At 43.3% G+C, this 17485-nt stretch overlaps 1 protein-coding gene across 6 annotated transcripts in view; it reads right to left on the bottom strand.

Annotated features, from left to right (window-relative positions):
• Positions 1 to 17485, bottom strand: part of LOC137376173 (putative leucine-rich repeat-containing protein DDB_G0290503) — a 156902-nt gene that overhangs the window by 66538 nt on the left and 72879 nt on the right. For all 6 annotated transcript variants that reach the window (XM_068044234.1, XM_068044261.1, XM_068044244.1 and 3 more), the window contains 4 exons: positions 14450 to 14501; positions 9855 to 9997; positions 5031 to 5273; positions 1179 to 1602 (listed from right to left, as the gene is read on the bottom strand). In XM_068044234.1, the coding sequence (XP_067900335.1) occupies positions 1179 to 1602; positions 5031 to 5273; positions 9855 to 9997; positions 14450 to 14501 (862 nt within the window). The remainder of the gene's footprint in view (positions 1 to 1178; positions 1603 to 5030; positions 5274 to 9854; positions 9998 to 14449; positions 14502 to 17485) is intronic.

The raw sequence follows: 17485 nt of genomic DNA, 5'->3' as shown, positions 1-17485 counted from the left end.
GTTAACACTGAGCTGGAGAAGTGGAAACTTCAAGCATAGGAACCCTCAGTACAGGCTGAACTTTCGTACCATTACAGCCCTGGTAAAGAGAGGGCAGAAGTTCTACCCTTATCCGGCTAAAGGGAAAATCCAGGAATTGGCTGTAACTGCGTGTCAGCCTTAAAGAGTTATGGTTAAGGAAAATTTGAGTTATATTCCTGAAAAGGTCACTGCACATGACGTACTAAAATGTACTCACTTAATTACATACTAATATATTCATTTAGATAACAATTTGTCCTTATAATATAGCAGAATCTCCTGAATTTTTGTTTGTGATCTGAGTGTTTGATTGATTATTGGTCACAGTGTCACCATACGACAGCGGGTAGAACTCAAACTCCTTTGGACATTGACAACCTCGGGACTGCCAGTCTGAGAATCAAAATGGGAATGCTGGAAATTCCATTAAAGACTTGGTTCTGATTCAACATAAGTCTGGTCATGGAGATGCCAGGTGATATTCTTACTAACCTGACTATTTCAATGCACTCCTGGCTGGTCTCTCACATTCTACTGCCCATAAACTAGAGGTCATACAAAACTCTGCTGCCCGTGTCTTAACTCACACCATCCTGTTCCCCTCTCACTGCTGTGCTCGCTGACCTACCCTGGCTCCTGATCAAGCAATTCTCATTCATGTTTTCAAATCCCTCTATGGCCTCACCCCTCCCTACCTCTGGATTCTCTTCAGTCCCACAAGCCTCCAAGATATCTGCGCTCCTCTAATTCTGGCCTCTTGTGCATCCCTGATTTTAATTGCTCCACCACTGGTGGCCGTGCCCTCAGATGACTAGGCCCTAAGCTCTGGAATTCCCTCCCTACACCTCTCCATCTCACTTTCCTCCTTTAAGACACTCCCTAAAACCTACCTCTTTGAACAAGTTTTTGGTCATCTGACTTAATATCTCCTTATGTGGCTCAGTGTCACACTATGTTTTATAATGCTCCTGTGAAACAACTTGGGATGTCTTATTACGTTAAAGGTGCAACATAAATACAAGTTGTTATAGTTTGAGGAAGCAGAGTGTTAACTTACCAAACTATTTATCAAAAATCACAATTATTCAGGAAGGAGTTTCTTTATTAAAACATTGGAAGTAATAAATATTTTACACAGATTATAATTGATTCATTACCTTGTGCCATCTCTGATGCTTTTCTGCCCTGTATATCCGCCACTGTCCTGTGTTTGATGCTGTGACCTTTAAGATTTGAAGCTAATCTCTCTGATAGATTGCTTCTTGCTGCCATTTCTAGAAATGTGCTGCTTGTACTTTCTCCAGAATTCAATATACTTTTTAGATCATCTGCATCGTTGCATGCCTGGCCACATGGAATCTCACTGCAGTCGCCTGGGCTGCAGGGAAATTGCTCAGTAGATTTAGATAGATATCGTTGTTCCTGCCCCTCTCTTGTTGATTGACCACAAGCCTCAGTGTCTGAGTGTTCCAGTTCATTGTGTAACCCTGATACAAAAGGCTGAGATGCAACTTTGTGGCTTGGATAAGGAGTAGACAGTGAACTGTGAACTGCTTCTGAATTTGTCACAGAAGAGGCTACCTACAGAGACAAAACGATTAAAACATCAATCTTAAATCTTGCATTAAATCATCTACTAAGGAACCTCCTAAAGATTCCAGCAACAGGACGTTAGCATGACCATATTGTGTGTTTTGAGATGCAGTTTAAAGATAATTTAAATTGACATTGATGATAATCAACACAATTTTCCATGTGCCTCAGGAAACTTTGTCAGAAGGAAATGGGAACAGTACTTGCTTTCCTCTTAGCAGCATATTGGCCCAAGCCTAATTTTACTAGTCATGTTAACTTCTCAACCCTTTTACTGTGTATGATTGGTCAGCCTCCAGCACGGGACTTCATTCATCCAGTGCAGGTATTGTCTTATCTTTTCCTTTGACACCTTGAAAAACTCCAAAGTCCTCATCTTCATCATCAATTGTCTCCTCTAACCTCCCATCACCTCACCCTTCATTCTCACCTCAAGCATGAAAAAGCTAATAGCCAGTGGCTTATGTTGTTTCCAAAATCAAGGCCATCTGTTCATCTGTCTCTACCAGCTCTGACTCTTCCTTTGCTCAGCCCCTACAAAACCAGGCACACCTCGTCTTCTAATAACCAAGCCTCTTCTCTTTTCCTCATTCCTCAGTTTGTCCTCCTCAGCCCTGATCAAATTCATCACATCCATAAAACCTACAAACTGGACCAGCTTCTGTCCTTCCAGCTTCCCTTCCTCAACCCCATGTTTACTGATATCAATCAGTCCCAATTCTTCTGTTATCCATTTCAAAGTTATAGTTACAACTACCTCCCAAAAAATGCTTTCTGTATTTGCATTATTCTAAGCTTTTATTTCTCTGCAAAGCTCTGAAATGAGCTGTTGTCTCACATGCACACTCTTACCACTCCCGAAACTCCCAGTCAAGACTTGCCATCCTGACTATAGCACCAAGACTGCTGTGGTCAAAGTTACAAACAACATGTGGTGTGATAGTACGGGTGGCTTACCATCTCTGTTCATCATCCTTGATCTCCCTGCTATTTGTGACACACTTGATCATGCTATACTCCTCCAAAGGTCATGGACTAATTTAAACTTGAAGACAATGGGCTGAATTTTCAATTGGCCTTGGGGCAAGCATGGGTGCCGCTGCGCATCAAAAATCGCATTCCCAGAAGACATCACTGGGTCCCAAATGCCACCAGAACGGTAAGTGATTTTCAAAGGGACGGTGGGAGGGAGGACAGGAAACCCATACACTGAGGCAGGTAGGAGACCTTGAGGGCATTTCAAAGTGGAATGGCAGAGATTTGCATTTTTTTGGCCAGGCCCTGGTGATTGGAGGGGGAAACCCCTTCCAGTGGCGACATTGGGGCCACAGTGGCCCTTTTCCACTGGCAGGCGTCTTCTTGGGCCATGGAGCCTCTGGCCCCCCCCGCCACCCCCCCCCGGGAAGCTGCTGGGAGGCCACTCCATGTAGTTGGCAGCCTACCCATGTGGTAAGGGGTTCTACTCCACCACAGGAAAATGCTGGCGGCCCAGGAAAATGGCCCCTGTATTGGGCCGTTAATTATTCAAATTGATTGCCTGACTCTGGTTGGCGGGCAGTCAAGCCGCTGCCATTCCTGTCATTGGGAAGTTTCCCCAGCAGCATGACTGCATCATGGAGCTGTCCCAATGCGGCTCCTCCCGCCTCCCAGCCCATTCCCACGAGACCAGTAAAACCCCGATCAATGGCTTTGGTCTTACCAAACTTTAATTGCAAACACAAAGTACTTATTGAATAAATCCACCATTTCCTTATTGTCCATTAGAGTCTCACATGCGTCTGTCTTTAATGGGCCCACATTGCCCCATAAAACTCTTTCTCTTAATATATTTAAAATAATTTTTACTGTTAGCTTTGATGGCCTTGCATATTTTTCCTATATTCACCTTTTGCACCTCATTACTTTCTTTGTGTTGCTTGGCTGTGTTTTATAGCTCTCCCCATCTGCAGGATTTCCCTTTTTCCATACATTTGTGTTAGTCTTTTCTTTACGTTCGTTTCTACCTCATTTGTTGACCATGGTTGCTCAACTGTGCAAGTGAAGATTTTGCCTTTTAGGAGCACATACTGGTTTATAACTGTTCAGTCCTATTTACTGTGTTCAATTTATTTCTCATCTCTTTGAGTTGGTCTTACTTAAATGTAACAGCTTGGTTTGCAATTCTCCCTTCCCCCCTCAAACCTAATTACAACTTCTATCATATTATGGTTATTATTTGCAAACTATTTCCTTACTGTCAGGTTGTGAATTAATTCTAGGTCATCTCTCATCACCAAATCTGGCACAAGCTGTTCCCTTGTCGTTTCTAAAAAGGAGTATTTTCTTCCAAAGGTTACTTAAATCCAAAAGTGTGACATACATTTTTGAGCCCAAGCACTGCAGGGAACAAAAGGATGGCTGCAGCTCCTGGGATGATGAATGCCTTTGCGTCTTCACTAAAGCAACATTAAATTGCTGTTGTTCTGTTGTACTTCACGTTAATCTTTTTGACAGTGGTACTATTTCTAACCACTTTTAATTCTCTGTTGTCTCAGGTCATCCCAGGCAGGGAGGGGGGTGGGGGGGATGTGAGTGAAGTATCCATCAATTCTTCCATCTGGCTATGTCAGAGCTCAGTATCCAAAGGGGGTTTGGGGAAGTGTGGTGTGGTAGGGGCGGCACAGTGGCGCAGTGGTTAGCACCGCAGCCTCACAGCTCCAGGGACCCGGGTTCGATTCTGGGTACTGCCTGTGCGGAGTTTGCAAGTTCTCCCTGTGACCACGTGGGTTTTCGCCGGGTGCTCCGGTTTCCTCCCACTGCCAAAGACTTGCAGGTGATAGGTAAATTGGCCATTGTAAATTGCCCCTAGTGTAGGTAGGGAATATGAGATTACTGTAGGGTTAGTATAAATGGGTGGTTCTTGGTCAGCACAGACTCGGTGGGCCGAAGGGCCTGTTTCAGTGCTGCATCTATAAATAAAATAAATGCAGTAACCTTAAATACCAACTGCCCTGGAGCCCAACTGCTGTCCCAGCTGAGTCAGCTAATGCAACACAGACCAGCTAATTTCAGCACAGCTACTGAGAGATTTTTATAAAATTATAATTAGGTAAATGATGTCACAAAATAATCCAAATATCATTGAACGGTTAAAAAGATAGAAATCTAGGCTCTGAGAGTAGTTCAGTATTCATCTCCAATTGATATCCGTGTGCCCAGGTTGGGCAGGCTTGGTAAAGCATTGGTGCTGCAGGTTGGCATTCCTATGCATGATGGCACAGAGTGTATGATGCAGATTTGCACTTTTACTGTATGACACAGGTATATGGTCATCCTGTAAAATAGAGGCACCAAAGACAGCCCAGCGATTTCCCGACACAGAGAGAGGGAAATCAAAGTCTGAGTCATTAAAATTATTCTATTTGAGATTTACTGACCTGGTAATTGTTGCTGTGTGTGTGCTGGAGCTGTTGGTACAATGTTATAATCCTCTCTGGGCTGCTTATCCTGGGACTTGCAGTAGGCTTGTTCTGAGTTGTGTGCCGATAATGGATGTTGTCTGCCTCTTCCACAAACCTGGCCGGAACCAATCCCAGCTCTCCGTTCACTTTAGCAATGTACATTCCATGCCTGTCGGGTTCCCCGGTGACATGCACTACATCTCCAACAGAAAGAGTCAGCTAAAGGGGAGAATGCCAGAGTGTTACGGCGTGTCTCATAATAAAGGTCATTGTTACATTTTTAAAAATTCATTCATAGGATGTGGGCATCACAGGCTAGGCCAGTATTTATTGCCCATCCTTAATTGCCCTTGAATAAGTGGCTTGTTAGGCCATTTCAGAGGGCATTTAAGAGTCAACCACATTGCTGTGGGTCTGGAGTCACATGTAGACCAAGTAAGGACAGCAGATTTCCTTCCCTAAAGGACATAGTGAACCAGATGGGTTTTTACAACAATCAACAATGGTTTAATGGTCACCATTAGAATAGATTTATTAATTGAATTCAAATTTCACCATCTGCCATGGTGGGATTCAAACCAGTGTCCCCATAGCATTAGCTTAGGCCTCTGGATTACTAGTCTTGTGACATTACCACAATGCCACCGCCTCCCCTGAGGAATATATATGTTCAATCCTTCAGCATCTGCTTGTTTGAATTTTATTTAGACATCAACGATGTAGGTATATAGTAGCATCTACTATCTCCCTTTAAAGTAACAGTGCCCTTTAAAATTGTCTGAAGGGTTGCCTTCAAGATTTATAAGAAAAATACCCTCGAAAGTAAACTCAGAGGATGCCCATACAAAATGGAGTTCAGCTGTTGAAGAGTGCTGGGAAGTGAATAGTTCATGCAGGCTCCCAAACATTGAATTCAGGACTTTAAGCAATTAGATTGTAAATTTAATTTCTTAGGCTCAGGTCTAGGGAAAGAGCACTTAGTGGTGGTAATGTTGACTTTGGGAGATAGTGTAAAACATGCACCATTAGATTAGTTTTCTGATATACATCTCTCCCAATTTCTGATCAGGTATTGCCTATTTACACAATTGTCCAGTGTTAAAACCACCTTCAGAGAGTCATAAGTAGGTCACAAACCGTCATATTTATGGGAGTCCCTTTGTTAAAAGCAAGTTGGGGGTGGGATGGGGGTGTTATTAAAGTAGAACTGACCTGTGTGGAGATCCATACTTCAGTAATTACTTGTTGGGGATGATGGATAGAAAAAGGGGTGAGCCTTTCTGACACATGTGGCACTCAGAAGCAGAGTTTTTCTTTGTATTTTTCTTTTACAGAAGTATCAGTGTTTTTTTAGTCTCACTATGTTAATCAGAAGATGACTTCAGTTTCCTCTATTCTTCTGTAAGAACTTTTACCTAGAAGCTGTAATACGTATGCTTACCTCAATGAGGACAGAGTATCAGAGGTTAGAAGCTGAATTCTAGTTATTACTAGCCCATCACAGGCAGAGCTAAGAATGTAATTTACTTGCGAGTTGTGTGAGATGAAGAAAGGCGAGAGAGAAGCCAGCTCAGATATCATCACTCGTGTGTAGGGTAGGTTCATCGGAACCGAAGATCCAGGTGAAACAGGGAACTCTGCCCCAAAGGGGTCATCAACACAACACTGCAGAAACAAACACCTGCATCCCGGGGAAGGGAGGAGATTGATGCAATCATGCCAATCATGGAGGATGAGGTTGTGTAAGTTCTTAACACTGTTAATCATGTGTAGATTTGATAGACTGGCTATCAAAGCTGTGAACTTATCAGCTGATTAAGGAGTTAACTCAAAGAAATCTCACTAATTTATTACTTCAGACTCCAATCACTGCTATAACTAATACTCAATATCCATTAATGCTGTCGTATAATGAACATTGAACTACCTGTGTAACCTTTGCTCATTTTGTTTGGAAACTCTGTCCACTATTCAATTCACTATTCAGCTGCTAGCTTACTCTGGTTATATTTATCTATGTCTAATAAGCGGTTGCTTATCCAACTTTATTTTAAGTTGTGATTTGTAACCAGTAGATAGTGTTTATTGCATGGCTCATCATCTGACTGCTTCCTTGAAGAATTGGACAAGAAAAAGTTAATTTATTCACTCAGCAGCTTAAGGGTATCTTAATCAAGGGCTAGTAAATAAAATTAACTTTGATCCCAACACTGGTTAGTGTAAGATGGTTCAGTTAGCAAAGTCAGCATCATTTACCCCCTAGGTTATGTTGACAGGTAAAACCTAGACAGTTTCTTAGTAAGAAGTTAAAGGAGGGAATTAAGGATTTGTCTGGTTGTGCAGCATATATTTGTCAGCATACCAAAACCAGCTTTCTTACGCAATTTAGCAATTTTCTTTTTAAAAAAAGGTTAATTTCATCCGTTTTTACTGAGAAGGCTTTTCTTACAACTCTCTGTCACTCTTGGAAAGAATACAAGAGAAAAAACATACAATCTGATTGGCAATCTCACTTTCACCTATAGGCTCCAAACTCTTCCACAGTCTTGCACAATCTGTCTAATCACTCATCATTTTATCAATACTAAAATGGTCAATGCTCCCCTGAGCTCTCCTTCTGTCTTTCTTCCAAGCTCCCGATACACTGCTATAGATGCACTTCCTCCTCCCGACATCATCACTGTGTTGAAATCAAGAGTCATCCCACAGCCTGCTACTTTAACTCACTCTTATACAGGACTTCAAACCTGGAATCCTTTAGCTTAGTCTTCTCTGATAGTTAAACCTTAATTTTGGTGTCTTGTCATCACTTCCTGATTTAGTTTTCTACCCACCTATTTCTTTCCATTTTTGGTGATCTCCTGTACTACAGGCATTGGCCCTTCACATAAGTTTCTCAATTTTGCTGGGAAAAAAAGCCAGAAAACTGATAACAACAGTTATGCTTATACCCTCACAGGATTTGGGATAATTTAGATAAGATTGTACATAGATTGAATTACCCTGTGCCATTATATCTCCAACACACAGCACCACTGTGTGGTTGGTCGTAGCTTCACAGCCACAATTCCCATATAGTCAGCTACTGATCTCAAGAGGTGCTGAGGAGGGAATTGAACAAAGGTTGGATGCTTCCCTGAAGGGAGGATAGAAAATTCGGAGAGAGGCTCAACTCAATGAACCTTTTACACACTTCTTTGAAACAGTTACCGAGGTCTGGTGGCAGATGGCATCCACCCACTCACTCAGTCATGACTGACACACGACATACAGTCAGTTCCAGAATAAGGAAGGGAGAAAATTATAAATATTGGACAGCAAAATATAAAGTGGTCCACTGAATGAAATCCTAACTGATTCTCAATTATAACAGTGATAGGGAAATCCAGAATTCTGTTCAAAATTCAGGCTCAGGACGCATAACCTCCATCGTCTCCCTCATCCAGGACTGTGTGGGCACCAGCAATGGGTTTCCTTTTACTACACCATCAATCCTCATGGCTTATTTATTTAGAGATACAGCACTGAAACAGGCCCTTCAGCCCACCGAGTCTGTACCGACCAACAACCACCCATTTATACTAATCCTACATTAATCCCATATTCCCTACCACATCCCCACCATTCTCCTACCACCTACCTACACTAGGGGCAATTTACAATGGCCAATTTACCTATCAACCTGCAAGTCTTTGGCTGTGGGAGGAAACTGGAGCACCCGGCGGAAACCCACGCGATCACAGGGAGAACTTGCAAACTCCACACAGGCAGTACCCAGAACTGAACCCGGCTCGCTGGAGCTGTGAGGCTGCGGTGCTAACCACTGCTCCACTGTGTTAAGTCATGTATATTTTTTACACTGTAGACACACGTCAAAAGGGAATTAGCTCAAAACTCTCCAAATTTCACTTAACCTTTATATTTATCAGAAAGGGGCCTTTCATCCCATTAGTATCTAGGCGGGCTTTAATTCCAATTCCCAGAAGTGAAAGAACAGCTTCTAATGTATTGATGCCAAGTGTAGCATTAGTTTGATACCATAGAACATAGTCATGTGATAAGACAACCATCTGTGGTTTACATATGTTACTGCACGTGATGAATGTTAGGCCTGTTTTCAATCTGATTGACCTCTCTACCCAGGATTCATCAAACAACCACCTCGTTTCATTATTAATGATCTTGAGAAGATTGATAACAATACTGTTTAAGTGTAAATATTGTATACAGAATAATTTGGTTGTAATTGACTTCTTACAATCATATTTATTCATTTATATAACCCATAGGAGAAAGTGTATCATCACAGTAAAATAAAACAAACTGACCAGAAGCTACTGCGGGCTAAGTAACATGTCTAACATGTGTACTGGTTCCAATTGTTATCCTTTATTTTTGGACAGCTAAAACTCAGTCCCAAGTGGTGTTTATTAAAAAGGAGGTTGAGGTTTAAAAAAAACACATCTGTGAGTTATAACAGGAGTTTCTGTACAAAGATCCTGTTCAGATCCCAGTATCTGTCGACATTCGAATCACTCAGGCATATGTGAGGTGGTGTTTATAGTTTTCAACCTATTCATTGGAATACTTTTATTTTGCAAATGACTATTTTCCCTCATTTATTTTCCATCATACTCCATCTCCCAGGGACTAACCAGAATACACCATCATGATGCTAGCAGGAAGAAAATATTGTTGCTTTCCAGCTGAAAGATGGCATGAAGCAAAAAGGCCTCAAGGAGATGGAAAAGCGAGTGAGAGAGAGTGCAGAAATTCAATCCCAAAGTGGGAATTACTCACCACTGGCAGCACTGTGTGAGGCATATTAGGATAAGGGCAATAGTCAGCAACAGCCACACATGGCCTGTAGGTTAAAGATGTATTGGAATCCACAAAAGCTTGCCTTCCACGAGATTGGGAACTCAGAAACCAAGGGTTCAAACCTAAAGTTTGAAGATAATTAACAACACTTAAGGATTTTCTTATTTTGGTTTTATTTTCTATTAAGGAATTTACTCGAGTTAACATGGTCTTAAGTTTCCAAAACAAATAAGGAAATTTTATCCGTATTTTTTTCCTAGTCATTGACCACCCATCCTTTCACTTTTTAAGATAAGAAAATTATTTTATTACATACGAACTAGATGTCTTCCAGTGTGAAATGCAATGGCGAGTCACACGAGGAGGTCTCTGGTGCCTCCTAGTTGCCAGCTACAGAGAGTATTGATGGTGGAGCAGATTGTTAAATTCCAGAAAGCTAATTGTGGAAGGATGATTCTGGAGCCTATCTCTACACAGTTTCACATTTATTATACAAAGTAAAAGGATTACTAACAGGTAGCTCCTCACTCAAAGCCTTCACCAGTCTCAGGAAGTGTATACTTAAGTGTTCAAGTAAGAGCCCAATTAACACCCTCCACCTGCATATAATTTTAACAGGTCATCAGACCATCTGAGTCGGGACAGGTTTGCAAATAGAAAAGGAGATTAAATCAGGAAAATCTTACTGAAATACACAAAAATAAGCACTAAAAAGATTTCTGTTTTGTTGTAAAATCAGTGTAACGACAGATAGAGTTTTTTTTGCAATAATCCCCAGGACCTAGTGGTATTTATTAGGGCAAACAGATCAAACCAAGGCAGTAATCCTAGCTGGAATTGATACAAGGTGTAAAACAAATGTGAGAAATCATTCAGCACCCTTGAATATTGCAACTCATATCTGTGCACAAAGTAGTGAAATTTGTGTAATTTTATATCTGTTTGTCAGTGTTTTTTTACTAAATCTCAATACTTCTGTGCACTTTCATTTTCTCTTACATGTCAATTTTTCTTGCTTCTGCTTATTCAAATGCTGGATTGTAACTTAGAGTCTGATGTATGTATAAGCTCTTATCTTTGTTTATACTTTCAGTGAAAATTAGAGTAAAGTAACATTCAATTAATTTGATTTCCAGAATTGAAGAATGATTTCATGTGCTTTTTCCTCCAACTTTCTCCCTTTGCCCCAGGTCTCCTAACGGTGGTGGCTCGCATTAGGGTTCAACTGACCTCCATCACATCGCCCCATTGGTTGTTCCTCTTGTATGGGCCTAGAAATGGAGTGCTGCTGGGATATTCAACTGCATATGACATGGCAGCTAAGCCCAAATCTGTCACTCAACATCGGCATATGTGTACTTTCTAGCAGAGGTCATTGGATAGTGATTGAAAGCACAAACCATTACTGATTTTTCCTATCACAAAACGGGAAAAGTAAAAAAAATGCTCAGCAGAAAAAGAAATGTAGCTCTCTAAATGTAATTTCACATTTTGTATCTGAGCCTTTCCTGCCCTGTTCTTTTGGGCCTCCTTATCTCGAGGTGGTCAGTGGTTTGTGAAGCAGCGCCTGGAGTGGCTATAAAGGCCAATTCTGGAGTGACAGGCTCTTCCACAGGTGCTGCAGAGAAATTTGTTTGTTGGGGCTGTTGCACAGTTGGCTCTCCCCTTGCGCCTCTGTCTTTTTTCCTGCCAACTACTAAGTCTCTTCGACTCGCCACAATTTAGCCCTGTCTTTATGGCTGCCCGCCAGCTCTGGCGAATGCTGGCAACTGACTCCCACGACTTGTGATCAATGTCACACGATTTCATGTCGCGTTTGCAGACGTCTTTATAACGGAGACATGGACGGCCGGTGGGTCTGATACCAGTGGCGAGCTCGCTGTACAATGTGTCTTTGGGGATCCTGCCATCTTCCATGCGGCTCACATGGCCAAGCCATCTCAAGCGCCGCTGACTCAGTAGTGTGTATAAGCTGGGGGTGTTGGCCGCTTCAAGGACTTCTGTGTTGGAGATATAGTCCTGCCACCTGATGCCAAGTATTCTCCGAAGGCAGCGAAGATGGAATGAATTGAGACGTCGCTCTTGGCTGGCATACGTTGTCCAGGCCTCGCTGCCGTAGAGCAAGGTACTGAGGACACAGGCCTGATACACTCGGACTTTTGTGTTCCGTGTCAGTGCGCCATTTTCCCACACTCTCTTGGCCAGTCTGGACATAGCAGTGGAAGCCTTACCCATGCGCTTGTTGATTTCTGCATCTAGAGACAGGTTACTGGTGATAGTTGAGCCTAGGTAGGTGAACCCTTGAACCACTTCCAGAGCGTGGTCGCCAATATTGATGGATGGAGCATTTCTGACATCCTGCCCCATGATGTTCGTTTTCTTGAGGCTGATGGTTAGGCCAAATTCATTGCAGGCAGACGCAAACCTGTCGATGAGACTCTGCAGGCATTCTTCAGTGTGAGATGTTAAAGCAGCATCGTCAGCAAAGAGGAGTTCTCTGATGAGGACTTTCCGTACTTTGGACTTCGCTCTTAGACGGGCAAGGTTGAACAACCTGCCCCCTGATCTTGTGTGGAGGAAAATTCCTTCTTCAGAGGATTTGAACGCATGTGAAAGCAGCAGGGAGAAGAAAATCCCAAAAAGTGTGGGTGCGAGAACACAGCCCTGTTTCACACCACTCAGGATAGGAAAGGGCTCTGATGAGGAGCCACCATGTTGAATTGTGCCTTTCATATTGTCATGGAATGAGGTGATGATACTTAGTAGCTTTGGTGGACATCCGATCTTTTCTAGTAGTCTGAAGAGACCACGTCTGCTGACGAGGTCAAAGGCTTTGGTGAGATCAATGAAAGCAATGTAGAGGGGCATCTGTTGTTCACGGCATTTCTCCTGTATCTGACGAAGGGAGAACAGCATGTCAATAGTCGATCTCTCTGCACGAAAGCCACACTGTGCCTCAGGGTAGACGCGCTCGGTCAGCTTCTGGAGCCTGTTCAGAGCGACTCGAGCAAAGACTTTCCCCACTATGCTGAGCAGGGAGATTCCACGGTAGTTGTTGCAGTCACCGTGGTCACCTTTGTTTTTATAGAGGGTGATGATGTTGGCATCGCGCATGTCCTGGGGTACTGCTCCCTCGTCCCAGCACAGGCATAGCAGTTCATGTAGTGCTGAGAGTATAGCAGGCTTGGCACTCTTGATTATTTCAGGGGTAATGCTGTCCTTCCCAGGGGCTTTTCCGCTGGCTAGGGAATCAATGGCATCACTGAGTTCTGATTTGGTTGGCTGTATGTCCAGCTCATCCATGACTGGTAGAGGCTGGGCTGCATTGAGGGCAGTCTCAGTGACAGCATTCTCCCTGGAGTACAGTTCTAGGTAGTGCTCAACCCAGCGGTCCATCTGTTTGCGTTGGTCAGTGATTATGTCCCCCGATTTAGATTTGAGGGGGGTGATCTTCTTGATGGTTGGCCCAAGAGCTCTCTTCATGCCATCATACATTCCTCTGATGTTTCCGGTGTCTGAGGCCAGCTGAATATGACTGCATAGGTGTTGCCAGTAGTCGTTTGCGCAACGCCTAGCTGTTCTTTGTGCAGTACTTCTGGCTGCTTTAAGTGCTGCGGATGTTAAATCGCTGGGGGCTTTCTTGTAGTTCAAAAGTGCAATGCGCTTAGCGGCTATGACAGGTTCCAGCTCTTCATTATGAGATTGAAACCAGTCTGCATATCTCTTCGCACTTTTGCCGTAGGTGGTCAAAGCTGACTCATAGATGGCGTCTCTGATGTGGGCCCACTTGGTCTCAGCATCCCCTGTGGGAGTGTTTTGAAGGGCTGTTACAAGTGAATTTAGAAATGTTTGTAACAGTTGTGGGTGAGAAATTCTGCTCGTGTCCTGTGCAGCTCAGTATTACACTAAGTAGCGGCAGCTTAGGAGAGCATTTTTAATTAGACTCATGGGCCGGAATTTTACATTGGGCGGGAGGCCCCACCCACAGGCCAAAAAGTCAGGGGCGAGCCTGCCTCTGCAGGGCCTGGGGAGCTATGTGGGATTAAATGCTTCCCAGTCCCTTAGTTGGCCTTGGGTGGGACTTCCACCTCTCTGAGGCAGGAGCGGTGGCCACTGTTGGGACTGCACCCAAAGACAAGAGGAAGAGGGATATGGCCCCCGAACCAAAGATAAGTTTTGGGGTCCCACCTGGCCTTGATTCTCCATCTTTAAGAGCTTGATTTGAGAAAGGCTATCTATGGTGCTTCACTGATAAAGCGAGAAAATTGGAGTCATTACAAAGCAACCTGCAGTACTCTCACACACCTACTCCAGGGCAATTTAAGTCTGTAGAGGTCAGGGAGCAGGTCACTTGCCTGTCCTTCTGGTTGAGAAATTGTATGTGACATGGTAGAACTAAAGGAGATAGAACATCATTAAATTGGGAGAATATTGATAAGTAACTGTCACACTGAAGGATGATTTAGGCGTGTGCAGATTTCAATGATTTTCTCTGAATTTATAGGTGCACGTCTGAGTCCCTCTTAACAGATGAGATCATCTTTGTCTAAAGTCATTAACGTCCCTTTACTGACCTTGTTCTTGTTTAGGAGTTCCAGCTGGAATTGAATTAGTGTTCATGTTGCCCTAAAACAAATGACCACAATTGAGTTAAGGAATATTCAAATTGAAATTGCCCTTTGTTGCAAATCTTGGGAGCCGCCTTTTAATATAGTATCTGTTTTCATCTCCTAATACAACCAAAATTGAGAGGAGTACTGTGTACAGTACTGGTCTCGTTATTTAAGGAAGGATGTAAATGTGTTGGAGGCCTGTCTTACGAGGAAAGATTGGACAGGCTAGGCTTGTATCCGCTGGAATTTGGAAGAGTAAGAGGCGACTTGATTGAAACATACAAGATCCTGAGGGGTCTTGACAGGGTGGGTGTGCAAAGGATGTTTCTCCTTGTGGGAGAATCTCGAACTAGGGGGTCACTAAAAATAAGGGGTTGCCCATTTAAGACAGATATGAGGAGAAATTCTTTCTCTCAGAGGATTGTGAGTCTTTGGAATTCTCTTCCTCAAAAGGCAGTGGAAGCAGAGTCTTTGAATATTTTTAAGGCAGAGGTAGATAGATTCTTGATAAGCAAGGGGGTGGAAGGTTATCGGGGGTAGGTGGAGATGTGGAGTAATCAGTTCATCAATTAACTTCTTAAACGACGGAGCAGTCTCAAGGGGTCGAGTGGCTTACTCCTGTTCCTAATTCATATGATGCAACTATCAGGAAAGATTGAGCAGGATGGTGTTCCTTCCTCTGGAAATGAGAGGTGACCTAAAGAGGTGGATCTGGAGAAACTGTTTCCACTTTTGGGGGGAATTCCGAAAAAGTGGGCATGAATATAAAATAGACACTGGCAGATCAAATAAAGAATTTTAGAAGAATTTCATAACAGAGAGCACCAAGAATATGGAACTCGCTGCCATGGAGTGGTTGAAGCAGAAAGCATTGATGCATATAAAGGGAAGCTTGTACACATGAGGGGGAAGGGAACAGAGAGACATGTTAGAAGGGTGGGGTTGTATTTAGAGTGGTAGTAGGCTTGCTCGTGTAGAGTATAGACACCAGTTAGCCCGAATGGCCTGTTTATGGGCTGTCGATTCTGTGCTGTAGGTTCTATGAGAGAGTGCACAGTAAGACAGAACTGAGAATAGAGAGAAATAGGGGCCAGAACTGTAGAGCGGTTGGGGCGGAGGGTGGTAAGAAATAGGACAGAGGAAGAGCAGAGTGAAGCTGGATTTGGGCAGGGTTGGGGAGGGTGCAAGGATGTGAATGGAAAGCAGAGTGAGCCAAAACTGGGGAAGGGTGAACTGAGACAGAATCTCTTTCCTCTGAATCAGAAGGTTGTGGGTTCAAGTCCTACATAATCCAGGTTGTCACTTTCGTGCAGTGCTGAGGGAGTGTTGCACTGTCAGAGAAGGAGTCTTTAGGATGAAACAATAAACTAAGGCCCTGTCTGCCCTCTCAGGTGGATATAAAAGATCCCATAGTACTATTTCAAAAAAGAGTGGGGGTGTTTTCCTCTCTATGGGGTGTCCTTGCCAATACTGAAACTTCAACCAACACCAAAAAATAGATGTTCCAGCTATTATCTCATTGCTGTTTGTGAAACCTTTCTGTGCTCAAATTGGCTGTTGCGTTTCTGACATTATAACAGTGGCTATACATCAAAATAGTACTTAGTTGGCTGTCGAGCACTTTGGGATGTCTTGAGGGTGTGAAAAGCACTATATAAATACAAGTTCTTTCTTTATCTTACAAAAGCAAAATACTGCAGATGTTGGAAATCTGAAACAAAAATAGAAAATGCTGGAAACACTCTGTGGATCAGGCAGCATCTCTGGAGAGCAAAACAGAGTTAACGGGGTCCAATGAATGGCCGCTTATGGGCTTCTTCCCACCTCTGCCTCAGTTTTATTGAAGGTAGAGGGATCCGTTGCTGGGGGAAAATGCTGCCAGGTAAAGCCTGGCGGCCTTCTAGTATGGTCAGGAGGGGTCCCTCCTTTACAGGCAAACCGGGGCCACTGGAGAGCCACCCCATCGGTGATGAATGCCTGGCCGCCCAGTCTCCCACCCTGGGAAGACCCCCACACCCTGTCGCCAAGACCTGCTTGACTAGCTGTGGCGACCCTGACCCCACTTACCTGGCCCAGGATCTCCGATGTTCTTGGTACTGCAGGGCTACCTGCAGTATTTGCAGTGGCCACTGTTCCCAGAGGCACCACCGGTATTGCAGACCCTCTGATTGGCCGACAGCTCTAGAGGCAGGAGCTCGTCCCTTAAAGGGGCAGTATCCCTGACAGCGGGCATTGAATTGGCCTGCCATGGAATAGCATCAGGGGTCTGACAGAGGGCAGAGGTGTGGTCTCCCCCCTGCCTTCTGGTCCATCGCTGGAATAAAATCTGGCCTATTAACTGTTTCTCTCTCCACAATAACTGCCAGACCTGCTGAGTATTTTTAGCATTTTCTGTTTTTATTTATGATAGAGCTGAGAGTCAGGTACAATATGCCTTGCTGCACAAGAACAAGGTCTAGCTCAGTTTAATTACTGGTTCCTTTCTTTACCCAATGGCTCTCTTCTCACCTGTACCAAAGATACCTTTCACTGATTGGCAGGATTCATTTCCTCTAATCAAAATCGAATTCACAATTTTTGGCAAGTGACAACTTTAATTTAAGGATATTGAAAAATGTCCTGAGCAGTGAGTGAGTACTAATTGTTTAGGTAATGCTTTCAATGTTGAATATGGGTCTGATTCTGCTACCACCACTAAACATTACATTTCCTGAAGATGTATCAGAAAGTGTACATGTCACTGGTCCCATTTCTGATTTACTGATTGATTAAAAGTATGATTCTGTATAATGGTAAAGAAGTGTTCAATTTATTTGCAGTGACTTTTTGACAGATTGAACATGTTACATGCATGTATAAAATATGCATATGATGAACTGGTACGTCAGTATGTATGGTTCAGAGTGTCTTCATTTGGAAATATCTCTGTTTGATTCCCAGTGCTATGCAATCGATCCCTTTTACATTGCAGTTTGGATCGCATGTCTGCCAGTTACC

This window comes from Heterodontus francisci, chromosome 1, assembly GCF_036365525.1.
Source record: "Heterodontus francisci isolate sHetFra1 chromosome 1, sHetFra1.hap1, whole genome shotgun sequence".
Taxonomy (NCBI): Eukaryota; Metazoa; Chordata; class Chondrichthyes; order Heterodontiformes; family Heterodontidae; genus Heterodontus; species Heterodontus francisci.
The sequence above is the reverse complement of the archived record's forward strand: the minus strand, read 5'-3'. Positions and strand labels throughout refer to the sequence as shown.